General features: G+C 38.3%; 1 protein-coding gene across 1 annotated transcript in view; it reads left to right on the top strand.

Moving 5' to 3' along the window:
• cpne4b (copine IVb) overlaps positions 1-16,207 on the top strand; it is a 36,284-nt gene that overhangs the window by 412 nt on the left and 19,665 nt on the right. Inside the window, exons 2-6 of the mRNA XM_032581279.1 lie at positions 6,792-6,982; positions 10,971-11,150; positions 14,654-14,725; positions 14,957-15,031; positions 15,541-15,624. Of these exons, the coding sequence (XP_032437170.1) occupies positions 6,812-6,982; positions 10,971-11,150; positions 14,654-14,725; positions 14,957-15,031; positions 15,541-15,624 (582 nt within the window). The 5' untranslated portion in view covers positions 6,792-6,811. The remainder of the gene's footprint in view (positions 1-6,791; positions 6,983-10,970; positions 11,151-14,653; positions 14,726-14,956; positions 15,032-15,540; positions 15,625-16,207) is intronic.

A 16,207-nucleotide genomic window follows, 5' to 3' on the forward strand; every position in this document is an offset into this window, starting at 1 on the left:
TAGATTTCTATTTGCTCTGGATAATTTAACAGTAGCTACTACATACCTGTAAAAACAAACCGCTTATGATGTAAACATGCGTATGAAGCAAGAGAAAGAAAAGGATGATTTTTAAAAAATATATAGTTTTGCATCTTTATTGACTTTGTAGATAAATGAATTGCAGTGAAATAAAATCACCTTTTTTTTTTTACTAAGAAACAAAAATATTAATTAATATAACGCTCTCAGAAGAAAAGATGTGCTCCGTGAAGATCCACATTCTTCGCTTCACTTGTGTCATGCTCTGCTTCATCCTTCCCCAGTTACCTCTTTTCTTCTTTTCTCTCAGAATCAGTCTCACTAATCCCCTCTCTTCCTCCCAAACTCTCCACATTCGTCCTCATATTTCAGCTCCAGTACTGCTGAAAGTTCACCGAAAAAGTTTTCCTTTTTCATGTTCTTTTCTGCTTTTCTCCATCCTGGTGAGATTTTATGATTATGTCTGCTTTTCAGCGAATGCCACGTACCGTCTTTACAGGACAAGGTGCTTGTGAATGCAACCCCTCTATCTGTCTGATAATCAATATGTGACCAAGCAATTATAGATGGTGTCACACACCTTCCTGCGACTGCACTGTTGATGGCAATATCTGTCAGAGTCGCTGTTTCGCTTATATGTGAAGGTGAGCGGTCACACTCACACACCGGCATGTACACACCGAGGCAAGGGTCAAGGCAGTGGAGCTGGTGATTGTCACAATGTGCAGAGAAGAGGGCACTCAGGGCTCTAACCCCAACTCTGCAGCCAGTCGAGTTTTTATTTGAGAATTGCTTGAAAAAAGTCAGACTCTGTTGAATCTGTTGGCTGCCTCTATGAAAATATTGCAACATTAACTTTCACTTTCTAGATGGCCAAACAATCATTAGACCTGGAAGATGGAAACAAAACAAGACAATGTCGTTATGATTATTGCAAAAAAAAGAAAAAAAACTGGCCTTGCTATTCTTATGCATAATCGTACTTGAAGTGTGTTAGTGATTACTCTACTGAAAATATGCAAACATATATGAACAAACATATATTAACATGTCAGTAAATGTATATTAAGTTTTTTTCACTTGGATATCTTAGAATCGGTCATTTTATGTTTTCTTCACAATAATGTTTCTTTTTCTGTTTTATTTGTTGAGAAGAACTGGAGACAATAACAAACAAATATCTAAGTATGCATAATAGTAATAATCATAATAATGGTTACATTGGTAAAATGTATGGAATAGAAAAATTACATTTTTACTATTCTTGTTGAAAATCATTAAAGCGGCAGTAGGTAACTTATACAAAATATGTTTTCACAGCTGGGCTGTGAAAAAAAAAATCAAGCTGCTCTGCCTCCTTCCTGTGATCCGACTGAGATCTGTAGAAATGCAATGATCCCAACCTAAACACCCAATCAGAGCCAAGAGGAGAGTCTTACCAATGTCAATCACACTTGTGTACACTGCTCACACCCTTCTACTTGCTTTCTGCTCTGCAAAGCTAATAAGCATGGTCACAGATAAACAGTTTTCCTGAAATGGTAAGTTGTTTCTCTGCTGCAGCAAACCGGCAGGCATGGGCGGCGAGTACACAAGTGTGGTTGACAGCGCAAAGACCTTCAATCTTCTCTGATAGTTTTTTCTGACCAGGAGTGCTGTATTTCTGCAGATGGCAATAGGTTCACAGGGAGAAAGGAGCCAAAGGAGCTTGACTTTTCCACAGATTATCTGTCTTATGTTACGACATGGTGACGGTTTTAATAAATATATAAAAGCATATTTTTATAGAAGTTACCAACTGCAGCTTTAACACCGATACAGAAGACATCTGAAGACTTGCTTCAAAGACATATTGAGTATTTACATTACATTTACTAGTCTGTTGTTTTAGGTTTGTAACTGAAGAGTCTGAATTTATAACATGCTCCACAGAATCAATGGGGGTTGCCCTGTACTTGAAACCTGTATGTTGCGATTGAGGACTAAGAGGTTAAGTGGGATTCAGGTTCCACCATGAACAATCATTTGTAAGATAGAAAATAGATAAGCAGAACAATTAAATATTGCTTTTTACTTTTTCTTTAATCACCTGTAGCAAAATCTTTGCTTTGCTGTTTTCAGCAGATGGTATTTTTACCAGGCAATTTGAGCATAACACAGCTCTTCTGACTCTCGTCGTAATTGGCATAAATACTGGCAAGCTTTATCCTAAATGCATGCTTTACGCCTCCTTTAAATATGTTCAAATGGCGAAATGCAAAGAGGCAGTATTTGATTGGCAGGGCCTTTCTATGAGCAAATCTCTCTTTGTGTCCAGTTTCAGAATTAGGACACATAAACTCATATTTGTAATAGTTGCATATCTGTATTTTAGAAATGTTTTGAACAAAATGAAATTTCCTTAAAATATTGTGCTGTTTATATATATATATATATATATATATATATATATATATATATATATATATATATATATATATATATATGTTTAGCTTGCTCATCTTGTATTTGACCATTCTGATGTTTCATTATTTTCTCCAACGATTACGGATTTTCCACGTGGTTGTTAAGTTTTCTCAAACATCCCCTCTCATTTCTTTCACTGCTCACGATCCAATTGTGTTTTGGTTTTTTTGCACCATCAATGAGTAATACGGCACATAAATGTCAAAATTAAGCAGTTGACTGGAGTGTTTTTCAGAGCACTGACGGTAGTGTGAGATCCTATGATGAGGTGCAATGTGAAAATTAATTGTCACCTCCGCCAGTGTGTAACGCATGTGGCAGCTGATGCTTTGCTGGGCTGCAAGGACAGACTCTGCACCCAGAAGATGAATGTGGAAATCTTCCACATCTCCCTTCACTATCAGTGTCATCTGCTGTCAACCAGAACAGACAGGCATCTGCTTCTTCCCGCGCACACACACACACAGACGCACACACATTTCCACACTGAGGCTGAAATAGTGGAGCCACAACCAGTGAAACTTCTCTCCTTCACAGGTCGGCTGTATGTCACACACCTGCCATGTGGCTCTGTCCACGTCCGTTTGTCTGTACACAGCCTGTTCACTGTGCTTAGCTAAAAATACTCACACACACACAGTTAGAACATGAATTATGGAGGACGGAGAGAGAGGGGGAGAGACATTCAGGTCAGAGTCAGACCCAGTTCTAAGAGCTTCGTTCCCTCAGGATGGTACTACTAGACCGCAGCATTAAAATTCAGCTGGTATCATCTGGAGCACCGAACCTGTGTTCTTCCTTCAGCTTAGGTTAACTGTACCCAGGGTCAGAGAAGGGTTTAGGTTTTCACAATACACATTGAAAAATATGATTCTATTTGTGTGACCCGAAAAGAAAACGGTTCAGCATTTTAGAAGTTACTTCTCTTGACGTAAATTGCCAAACGTGAGGCTGCAGCGAGGGAACAGTTTGCCCGGATACATCTCAGTTCGAGATGTTATAAACAGGCCTATCAACACCTCTTCAGGCCACTGATTAACACGCTGTCATTTTTGCACCCGATTATGTAGCGCATTCATTTATTTAACATAACTTGTTAATTTGCGAGTTTGAGAAGATCTGGTTTGCTAATTTTGCTTCTTTGTAGCAGCGAGCCAGAACTGAGCCGAGTTGTTTGTTTCCAGCTCCAGCCGTTATGTCTGTTCAAAATTAACAGCTCCCGCTTGTAGTTTCATATTTATTACAGAGGGATAAAAGGAGGTAGTGTTGTGGATAACTCTGAACTTGCGAGGTTAACTTAATGACTGAAATATTTGCTTTTATTAGAATAAGCAGCTAAAAAAAAATCGTAAGTTTATATGCATTTTTTTCACTTTTTATCACATTACAAAACAAAAATGTATTTTACTGTATTTTTGTTTCATGATAGACCAACACAAAGTAGTGCATCAGTTTGAAGGTGAAGAAACATTATCTCATCATCTGCCCTGTTTAATCCAACATCCGAATACAAAACGGCTGCAAACATGGTCGTCCACCTGAACTGAGGCACACGGTAACTCTGGAGGAGCTCCATAAATTTCGTGCTCAGGTGGGAGAAACTGAAGACAGGACCGAATCATTCACTCTGGATTTGAGTGGCAAGAAGAAGAAAGTCCTTGGTGAAACAAAGAGATGAGAAGTACTATTAAAATGGTCAAAGTGAATGGGAGGTTGGATTTAACTAAAAAATATATGTCCTAATACTGAGTTAAATTCTGTTTTTAGATGTGTGAAGCTAGTAGAGACATGACCCAAAAGACTTGCAGTTATAATTACAGTGCAAGTTTTGCAAAGCTCTGACTAAAGGGGATGTATACAGATGCACACTTTTCAGAATTTTATCTGTGAACCAAGTCTAATTTTTATTGCACTTCATATTGATGCTCTACTTTGCATATCATTTTTGTAAAAATATACAGAAGTTTGTGGCAACTCATAAATCCTAGAGTTTTTAAAGGGAAATGATGCTACTAATAATCCCATAGCCTTTAAAGCTGCCCTAAATTGCATGTTTTGACAGGCGGGAAAAAGTATCCTTTATTTTTAGTCGCTATAACCCAGGAGGCCCAGGTATATCCAACCCAGCATATTTTATGCTTTATTTCACCTTTCCTCAGTGTTTGGTTGGAATTAACTGTTAAAAAATGCATACGGTAGGCTTAAAAAAAATGTTTTGACCTACATTAATAGATCTTCCTGGTATGAATGTTAGAAATCTCAGTTTCTTGAGCTCACTGGGGCATCGGTTGTGTTCCAGATGAATTTAAGATACTAGAGAAATCTCACACCTAGATAAATGTGAACCTTTCCAAGATATCAGCAGTAATAAATAATTTCCACTATGTGTCAACTTTTATTGCCTTATCATGAGAATGGGCTGTGAAGTCGGGCTGCTAACATCCAAAGCAGGCGCTCCAAACATCGCGCCAACACGCTGAACTAATCCCTCAAAGCTCCTGTGCAGCTTCTTTTGAAGGCTGCAGACAGGGCTTTAGGTTATGCTGGGAATTACCCGTGTACTTTTTGTACAGGCATAAACACTGAAACAGGTGCAGCAACTCCACAGAAGAATGCGGAGCTGAATTTGCACACACCCACACAGTCCTGAGAGAAGGTCTTATTAAGCAGAATGTTTGAAAACACCTGTGTGGGCGGCTGATAGATGTGATCCCTGTTAACCCATTAGACATTTGTCCTCATATATATATATAAATATATATATATGTCCCCTTACTGATAATTATGCCTTCATATCTTAACTATATCATAAGGAATGCTGTGGCATAAACCAATTTACAGCTTCTGGTAGGCTTTATCATAATTAGCTGTATTCCAGCCACGTTTCACTGTAAAATGTGATGAATTGTTATCAATTCAATCGACATGATATTAGAATAACGGCGTTGCTGTGATTACATTCTTTAGAATGTTCTATTCAGGGACAGGAAACGCTATGCAGTCTGTGGAAACCTGAGGAGGGACATATCTCTCGTGTACCGGAGACTCAGCGCCGCTCACAGCGCGCTTGTGTGTGTGTGTTAGTGCGCATTTGCAATCATCAGCGTTCCGATAGACTTAAACTAATGTGTTGCATTCAGGATGTGCAAGTGCGTGTGTGTTTGTTGCGTATGCTACACGTGTTTTTTGTGTGCATTTGAGCACTGTGCCCGAAACTGAGTAGCTACAGAGTCCTGACCTTGTCCTGATAGTTTGAGCTCTGTTTGCTTAGTCAGATCCTCTGCATCTGCTTTATTCCAGACAGACGACAGCTCAGATGTACTGCATCCATCCATCCATCCATCCATCCATCCATCCATCCATCCATCCATCCATCCATCCATCCATCCATCCATCCATCCATCCATCCATCCATCCATCCATCCATCCATCCATCCATCCATCCATCCATCCATCCATCCATCCATCCATCCATCCATCCATAAGTCCTTGATAAACAGAAAGCTAGACATAGTAAACACTTGAATAAAGCAGATATATATTTAGCCTCATGTTCAAAATGTATGTTGAAAAACCAATAAAGCTTACAGCCCTGAACATGCCATCCCAAAGTAAAGCATGTGTATGGATTATGCTGAGGCTGGGAGGATGCAATGTAGGCCAGGGCTGTCTTCGCGCTTTTATTTTTTGGAACCCAGTTGGACTAAAAACATACGTTACACCTCCTATGTAGATCTAAGGTTTGTCTCAGATGGATATTAACAAGATTGGTTCAATCTGGCAAACAGATCTTTGGCTTCCATTTATTTTTTTACTAATAGTTGTCTTGACAGCATTATACTGTGAGGCGGTTTTTATTTATCTACTTATTTTTTTTGAAAAAGAAAAATAGACAAAAAATAAATAAATCTCAAGATTTGCAAAACTGAGAAATTAAAAAAAAAAAAAGATTGTTCCTTTCCCTTATAATTCACAACACTGCAGTATTTTGTGATGGTTAATAAAAAGTGAAGTATCTATCTATCTATCTATCTATCTATCTATCTATCTATCTATCTATCTATCTATCTATCTATCTATCTATCTATCTATCTATCTATCTATCTATCTATCTATCTATCTATCTATCTATCTATCTATCTATCTATCTATCTATCTATCTATCTATCTATCTATCTATCTATCTATCTATCTATCTATCTATCTATCTATCTATCTATCTATCTATCTATCTATCTATCTATCTATCTATCTTGTATGATGCTGTATAAATGAGCTCTCCTTTTTCCTCTCTTTCCGTTCAGTGTGTGATTGCACGGCCATCATGAGTAACATCTATGAGTCTGCAGAGGCCACGCTGGGCTTCATCAGCTCCCCATGCCTGACCAAAGTGGAGCTGAGAGTGGCCTGCCGGGGGATCTCGGACCGCGACGCCCTCTCCAAACCCGACCCGTGCGTGGTGCTGAAAATGCAGTCACACGGCCAGTGGTTTGAGGTACGATGAAAATGGAGAGAGGATAATGAGAGAGATGCCGCTCCACGCAAATGAGTCTCCAGTTGCGAAAGGCTATTTCATACTCTGAAAATGAAGGTTTAATGGTGAGGCCAGGAGTGAATCAGGAGTTTGTCATTCTTAAGTGTTCTTTTATACGACACCTATTCAGTCGTTATGAAGCATTCTGAATATTAAGTGAAGTGGCAGTAACTCTGAATGTTTCAAGGTGCAATCTGGCTTGTCAAAGTGACTTCTAATGTTGCTCCTCTATGGATTACAATAAATGTCACATGTATAATGGAGTAATTTATAATATTTGATGGAAGACAATGGATATATTTTGACACCTCTTTGTAATAATACTAACTTTTAATGTTATTACAAGGTATTAAGTCATTTAAGTAAAAAAATAGCAGTAATGCATTGGAGGAAATGGGGTCTAAACTAATTATAAAGATGATAACATTTGGCTCAAACATTAAAAAAAATAAATAAATAATCTGAAATCACTTTTATGTAAACATCAGGCTATTTCATTTTGGTGTATTATTGTTTAGTACTTTATTTTTGTTTAGTTTATTGATTTTATTCACTTTTTGGTCAAATGAATCTTTCCCAGGCACTTTGACGATTTTCTCCCATCACTATTAATATTTGCACAACAGTTAGTCCGTCTCTTGTTAAAAATTGGTTTTTCATTCCTCAAAAGCAAGTTTTCATGAAAAAAGAAAGTGTCAGCATGATCAAAATGAAAAGACCTGATATCCTTTTTGATGAACAAGACAGTCAAATTGCTTTGTCATGTTTTCATTATGATTGATTACTGATGCTGATCCAGTGCAAAAAAAAGTCAGACCTTGGTGACTTCACCTGACAATGCCCAAGACAGCAACATATGCCATTTGAAATCTACTCTGCTCACAAAGCAGACTAACAAATGACTTATTACTCTATCTATTGAGATAAAAAGGATTTGTTGGAAGGAATGAGAAAATGCTACTTTGACGAGCACAAATGACTGGCTGTTGTGGATGTTTTGTACCTCATATTTGGTGCAAATTCTGTTATTTACAGAGGCAGAATTGACATGAAAACACCAATTAAATGGTGCTTTGGTAAAGTGCTGAAATATGTCAGAGGGCTAACTGGTTAAAATAATTGATACCAAAATTTCTCTTGAGTGCCACTAGAGGCAGTGTAAGTACCACTATGGGTATTGGCCTGCCTGGGATGATCCAAGCGCTCCACTGAAGTAATGATTGGTGAAATAATGGCTCTAAATCAGAAAATTCAAGCTACCATTTTAGACTGTGAGTGTGTTCTGTTGTTTTCCTTTTAGCTTGCATGAGCTACGTGTCCTAATTATCACGCAGCTCAACTGGAATCCCAACCTTTGCTACAAGCATAGTCTAAATTGTGTTTATCTAGCAAATGCCCTTCTAACAGATGCCATGTATTTATTTTTTTTGTTGGTAATGAAAGCAATCAGACCCTCAAACCCACATTTTCAGTTTTATTGGCCTCATTCGAAGCTAAAGAGGTCCCAAATAAATGGAGGAAACAGCTTCTCTGTGTAGGTTGGTTTGGCTGTGGAAATGGATAACTGGTGCTGCTTTAAAGTGTTCCACTCCATTTCCAATTATCAGGGAGGCACACATGCTTTCCCGGCCCTTTCTAATGGACTAGACAAAAGACTATCTGAGCATAATTAAAATCCAACATTAGGAGAAAGATAAATCCTAATGGATTTTTAGAATAAGCAAATTTTCATCCGTTTTTTCTGTGTTAAACAGGCCACAGATTGAGACACATTGTGTGTCTTTTCTTTTCAATGTACGGAGTAGATGCAAGTCAATCTCAATAATATAGAATATAATTGAAACATTAATTATTTTCAATAATTCAGTTCAAAAAGTGAAATTTATACAAGTTCATTACACAGAGTGACATATTTTTTTCACATTTTAATAGTTTTATTATTAAATCTAATATAGAAATAATATGTTATGTCTTACACCAACCTCAAGAAAACTGCTGACTTGCTCACCAAACACCACTGATACAGTGTAAAAGGACAGCTGTATCCAAACATGTTAATGTAAAGTTGGGTGGAAGAAAAAACTGACAGAAAAGGTGCCTAGGCAACAAGAATCGGAGAGCGTAGGAGAGATTCATACGGTATTGATTAAAGCTAAAGTCAGTGCTTAAAGAGCCATCACACAGTCTCATCAGGGACATGAACTACAGCTATCGCATTATTTGTGTGTCACTCCTGAACAAGAGATATCAGATGCATCTAAGCTGTGTTAAAGGACTGGGCTGTTGCTCAGTGTTACATAATCCTCTTTTCAGATGAAAGTAATTTCCAATGATCTTCTAATTAAGTGAGACATCTTTGCAATTTGTCACTTGTAAATATCCTTTGCATTTTTTTTCTTGTCAAATTCTTGTTCTACAAAGGGTGGGGGTCTAGCAGACGCGTGTCAACACACAAACTCAAGCGTGACACAAAAAGTCAGAAAAACTTCCTCACTCAAACTCGCACAGACTCACAAAAAGCAGTGCTTTTTCCACAGGGGCTCAAGATCAAGTGTTCAAAAAAGTAGTGCAGTGTTAGGCAACTGTTTCTCAGGGGAGTCCAGAAAAAGCTACTTTGTGCAGCATAGTAGTGTCTGTGTGTTTATTCATATGGAAAAAAAGAGAGAGAGAGAATTCATGTGTGTGTGTGTGGATCTGAGAATGGACAATCTCTGCTGATCAGAATTACTTCCTTAATTGGATTGTTGTTGGGAAGCAGCTGGGTGTGTTTGTGCATATGTAATGTGTTAAAGACTCTTTTTTTGCTTCAATGAGTTGCCAACTCATTGAGGTGAGGTAAAAAAAAAAAAGGGGCAACATCTGGTGTATGTTCTGTTATATTAAACTTTTTCTTGTTTTTTGTTGTGCTTGTGTGTGTGAGCCACAGGGTTATCAGCGATAAAAAAAAAAAAAAAAGGAAAAAAAAGCGGGCATTCGTTTCTGCCAGCGTTCTCGAGCTTTTTGTTGTCAGCGCTGTGACGGACTTTAATTTGGCACTCTGATCCTTTCTGTGTCAGGCAGTCAGAGAGAAGAAAATCTGAGATCAATGCTGCAGCTCCAGTCGGATTTCTGTGTAGTCAAACAGCGAGTGGGATTTTTCTAAAGCATCAAGAAAAATCAATGTTTGCAGTCCTCAAGTTGATAAGTGTAAACAATGTGGTAATGGCTATTTGTGGTAATTGCTGCAGAGCTGAAAAGTCTCGCAAAGCTCACAATCGATGCAGAGTTGCAGTGTGCTGGATGCTCAGTGAGAGTTTCATACTTCAGCACGCATGAATATAAAGAAGTCTTTTTAAAGTGACTCGGGCAATAATGGTGATGGAGCCACCGCCTTTTTCCACCATGGGGACGGTGTGTCTGGGGAGATGTGCAGAGTTATTTGTTCTGCATAGTGTTTTGCATTAAGCCAATTTGTTTATGTGTGTTGAGGCATAATTTAAACAGAACTAACTTGAATTTGTATTAGCAGGAGTATTAAAAGTTTGATATTTGAGTGAATGTAATTATATCAGAATACTGAAGGTCTCATTGTTTTTTTATGGATATTTTATCAAAATAATACAAAACTATTTACATTTGATTTTCAAACATATAAATTGCTCATAACTATAATTAAATTTGACCCAGTTGACAGAACAAGACAGTTTATTAAAATTTGATCAGAGTAGAACTCCTTTAAAGGGAATATTGTTTGCATTTTTGTTTTGCTCGCTAGAGTTTTTAAGTTTTCCTAAACATGACCAGTATTTGGTTAGTCAACACTCTCACCCACGGTCATATAAACGTTTGTCACTTTTCAAGGTTATTATGCTCATAAGAACATGTTTTGCTTTATTTTAATTTAGTCAGATTTACTTATGCGTGAATTGTGTTTAACTGTGTGTGTGGGTGTGTGTGGGTGTGTGTGCAGGTGGACCGCACCGAAGTGATCCGTAGCAGCAGCAGCCCCGTCTTCTCTAAGATCTTCCTGGTAGATTACTACTTCGAGGAGGTCCAGAGGCTTCGATTCGAGCTGCACGACATCAGCTCTGGAAACAACGGCCTCCGTGATGCGGACTTCCTGGGAGCCATGGAGTGCACACTGGGACAGGTCAGGCTGCCTTCTGATTGGGCAGTAAATAGGAAGCTTGCTTAAGCAGTAAACTTTGATTAAGTAGAGCCATTATGTATAAATAGAAGAAAACAACGAATGAATATAATAAAATAAATGAATGAATAAATAAATAAATAAATACTAAAAACTTATTCTGCTCGAGTCCATATTGTAAAGTGCCATACTGAAGACATAAGCTGTGGAAACTAACAACACTGATGTTTATGTGGAGCAATGCTTAAAGGACTATGGATCAATTTTACCCCTATTCTCTTCTCACTCTGTACATTTCTGCCCCAACTTAATGCCATTTTGCACCCTTTATAAACCCACTGCATCTGTGTGCTTAACTTTTGCATGTCGACTTACCTGTATTTGTTAATACAGATTTTTATAAATTGTCAATAAATAATCATAAAATGCTTAAATATCACTTGACATGAAACCAAATGGTATTGACAATCCTTAATTTTGACCGCATTTGGTTAAAGACTTGAAACCACATTAAGTACATTTCACAAAACAATCTGTGATGACAAAGTGCAGACATGTTTTCAGACATTTTTGTATGGAACACACTTGTCTATTTAAGGTTGGGTAGCTGACGGTGCATGTCAGAGCATAAACCAAGGGAAAAAAAAAACAGACTCCATTATATGTTCCAAAATGTCTGGAGGTTTCTCTTATTTGGACATTGAAGAAATTTAGAACTACCTAGTCCTTCCTCAGACATAACAGCTCAACCTAACTGAGTAATTGTGGGAAGAAGAACATGGTCAAGGAGCTAACCAAAAATCTATTTCTTACTGATGGGAAAGCTGCACTTCTCTCTTGTGAAGTTAGAAGAACCATCCACAAGATCCAATATTCCTAATGCAATCCATCAATAAGACAGACCCCACTCATCTTATCAGTCACATAGCAGGATTTTTTTTCCTGTACGCCAAGCAATTTGTCAGAAAAAAATGGGAACTCCTCATTCCTTGGGAACTCCTCGTTCCTTGCTGACACCATCCCCACTGTCAAACATGATCTGGGGATGTCCTTAGAAGTCGAGTTGGTAGCAGCAAATTATAAAGAAAGTCTTCTGGAAAACCTTCACCGAGTGCTTTGTCTGCACCTCAGACAGACTGCATGGCATTGCTAGAATACCTCTCTGAAAAAAAATCTAACTGTGACTTTCTACCTATTCTATCCATCTAATATTAATAAGCTTACAATGATGTACAGAAAACTGATCTTTGTCAAAACAATTCCCTGAATAAAATCTCCCAAGCTTAGAGAGACATGCCCAACAAGACTTGAAGCTGTGAAAGGTGCTTTTATTAAAATATTAATTCATAAGTGTAATAAATTATGCAGCTGTTAAATGTTTGTATTACTTTATTTATAAAATGTCTGAAAACAGGTTCAAACTTGTCAGCAGAACAATTCCTATTTGACTTTAGAACAATTTTGTAACTGCAAAATGTAAAAAAAAAAATGTTTTGAATATTTTTGGGCACAGTACAATTTCATTTAATTGTATATTTTCTTTCTTAAGATGTCAATCCCTATTTGCTCTGATTCACTTTCCTGTCTGGGTTAAATTCATTCTCATGAACACGACATGTTCTTCAAAACTCTGACCACAGTTACTCCATTACATGCAAGATTTATAAGTATGGTCGCGCTATTTACTGTCGATCTCCACCACTTCATGCAGCTTGAATGTAGAACACGGTGTTAGGTGGGTCGCCTCTACAGGAGAATTGGGGCGTGTAAGAGATGTTTATGACTCACATCTGAGCATACTTTAAAGTGAGCTCACCCCATGAGTAGATTTTTCTCTGCTTTTTAAATGTGCTTGATACCTGCTAAATTTGGATAGAAGAGCCACCTTTGGGTGCTAGTTTAGACGATCTCCACGCCAGAGCTGCTTGAAAGCAAGGTGCTTAAGATAAGGTTTCACAGTCTGTTGAAGAACCATTGTAAAGGTCTCTGCCGTTTAGCCCTTTGTAGATGGATAATATGCGCTTTATTTAGCTGGCTTTAACTGTTGAACCCTTTTGTTCAGCTACTAGCAGCATCTGCATTCACTCTTTCGGTGTCCTTGGTGTTTCTATTTACATAAGGCTTTAAAAAGCTCTTCCAGACTGTTTTCAGCACATTTATATGTGCATATGCTAATACATGTAGCCTCACCCGCTGATAGCTGCAATCAATATTTAAAGATTCTCTTCATTTACTCCGATCACTCAGCATCCGGGGCCATTTAAAGAGAAAACGTTTATTTCTTCGATGCTCATTAAGATGATGAGTTGGTTGATTTTTTTCCCCCCTGAGAGAGTAGCCCCCTGGTGACATATTGAATGTAAGGAAATAGCAGGAGCAGCATCTCAAAGATCCGGCTGGCACTGCAGAATAGTGAAATATGTTTGCTATTACTTTTTCAGGTCAGAGATGTTATCAGCAGCACAAAGCTGGTGGATTTACAATTGTTGGTAGACATAAGATAACGGCCTCAGAAGAGGAGGAGAAGGATTTTTAACGCCAGAGAGGTGTAGCTTAATAGAATGACACCGAGCCAATTTTTTTATGTGTAATTTCCCACTGTTTATCCAGGGTTTTGTTAAGAATACGACAGCATTGTTTCTGTTTAGTGCAAATCAATAAATGTGTGCAGAGGAATGCCAGTGAGGAGGAAATAGTTGATCTATTCATAAAATGAGAGACACCAGAAAGTTTTCTGCCAATATTATGTAAGGGTTTAATACTGTAATTTATCGTGCTGACTGTATGAAAGCTGCAATTATCAGGGCAGCATTTAGTAGTCTGCTAAGGAGAGACGCAGCTCTCTGTCGATGAAATTGCTGCGTGAACTTAGCTCTAAAAGCCATTATCAGTGAGCAAAGTTTGTTGTTGCTGCCAAAAATTTGTAAGAGGTGGAAGGAGTTGGTGTAGAAAACCAATCAGCGGTATGCCACCAACTTTACATGCCCTATGCTCATATCACATAAACTTTTTTGTCTTGTTACTAGCACACATATTTTTTATTTTTTTATTTTTAAATAAAGTTTTATGTCATAGGAAAGCAAAAGCAAGAATTCAGTCCCCCTTTATTCTTTAAAATTAGAAAACCTTGCATTGTTTTCTTTCAGTGTTACCATTATGATAAGCCGCCGCACTTGTCTGTCACACAATAAAATATATTAACGTTAGCTAACAAAATGTGTAAAGGTTAAACGAGTTTGAATACTTTAAGAAGACAAAGCAAATGCAACATGTCTATGTTAAATTAGTTCCTCTACTTCAAGCTAGCTGCCAGAAAACACATCGCGAGTAAAACAACTGATAAAAAATTGAGTCACTTTTTGTTTTTGCAGTTATATAATTGTTGCATTAAATATGAATGAATGTGTTTTTTTACATGAAACAGACCAAAAAACAAAAATGGAAAGATGGCAGGGTTTTTGTCTTTTGATCTTCAGGCATTTTATCTGTTTGTATGCTCGTTTCAGATTGTCTCACAAAGGAAACTGACCAAAGCTCTGCTCAAACAGGGAAACACTGCTGGAAAGTCTTCAATAATGGTACGACGTCCCTTCCGAAAGCCAGCCCCACCTCAGTTCAATGCACACAGAACGCGCGCGCAACACCGCGCACTCACAAGCTTTGGAGATAATTAATTTGATGATGTTTTGCCCTTGCTCTGCACTGTTCCTCATTTCCATCTCATTTCCTCTCACCTCCTTCTTACGCCTCTGTGTCCATCTCCCCTTCTGCTACCCTAATCCCCCTCACCCCCCACTTCATCTGTATAGGTGACAGCAGAGGAGTTGTCAGGAAACGACGATTATGTTGAACTCTCTTTCAGCGCTCGGAAGCTAGACGACAAGGTTTGTCCAGTTGCTTGTTTTTGAAGTTTAGGAATCTGAGCTTTATATGTGGGGGTGTGTAGGTGGAGGCCAGTGAGATTTGATGATGAAATAACTCATGCAGAATACAAGGGTACAGACTGGGCTCATGAAAGAAGACCTGTGGAGATAGGTGGGCACCTCCCTGGTACAATAACCCTCTTTTATCTAGACAACCCAATCAGACACACACACACACACACCCACACACACCCACACACACGCAGAGTACTAGATTAACTTTTGGCTTCCCTTAACACACGCGCCCTCACCCACAGCCACGGATGACTAATCCAAACGAGTTGTGCCCAAGAGGAATGATGGAGTATAAACGAGGGAGGGGTGCATAAATCGGAGAGGACAGGAGAGAGATGGCTGGTTGAAACAAAAAGAAAGCCAGAGACAGAAGGTGAAATGATGGCTCTGGTAGTTGTATGAATGATTTATGTTTATGATCAAAGTGTGTGTTTTCTTTCTTTTTCTCTGTCAAGGATTTCTTCAGTAAGTCAGATCCTTTTCTGGAGATTTTTAGAGTAAATGACGATGGGACTGAGTCGCTCGTACACCGAACTGAGGTAATTGTAGTGTATTCACACACATTCGGCACACATGGTGTCTACCGAAGCATCCTGAACTTTTTACATTTTGTCATGTTTCAACCACAAACTTCAATGTCCTCTTAACTACCACACCTTATTTTTTTTTAATTCCATGAAAACACTCAGTCAGTAAAATCTTTGTAATATGATCTCAGTATAAATCCAGCTGTTCTGTGAAGCAATCAATGGTTTATTAGAGAAATCTACCAAAACATGGCCGTGCACCTAAACAGATAAGCCGTCCAAGGGTAGCCTTAATGAGAGATGCAGCCAAGAGAACTTTGATAACTCTGTAGAACCTGCTGAGATCCACTGCTGAGATCCACAGCTTGGATCCACAGCCAAATTGCAACAGCAGAAGCTGTTGCAATTTGGCCTTAATGGGACTGTACAAAGGAAACCTTTGTTAAAAGAAAGCCATGCAGTTAACATAGCAAACATGTGCGTCTGTAACCATCCCCGCAGCATATGTGCAAGCACGTTGGTTGGAGTAATTATGCAGATGGATGAAGCTAAGTACAGGACAATCCATGAAGAAAAGCTTTTAGAAAATGCAAAC

The sequence above is a fragment of the Xiphophorus hellerii genome, chromosome 13 (assembly GCF_003331165.1).
Source record: "Xiphophorus hellerii strain 12219 chromosome 13, Xiphophorus_hellerii-4.1, whole genome shotgun sequence".
Lineage (NCBI taxonomy): Eukaryota > Metazoa > Chordata > Actinopteri > Cyprinodontiformes > Poeciliidae > Xiphophorus > Xiphophorus hellerii.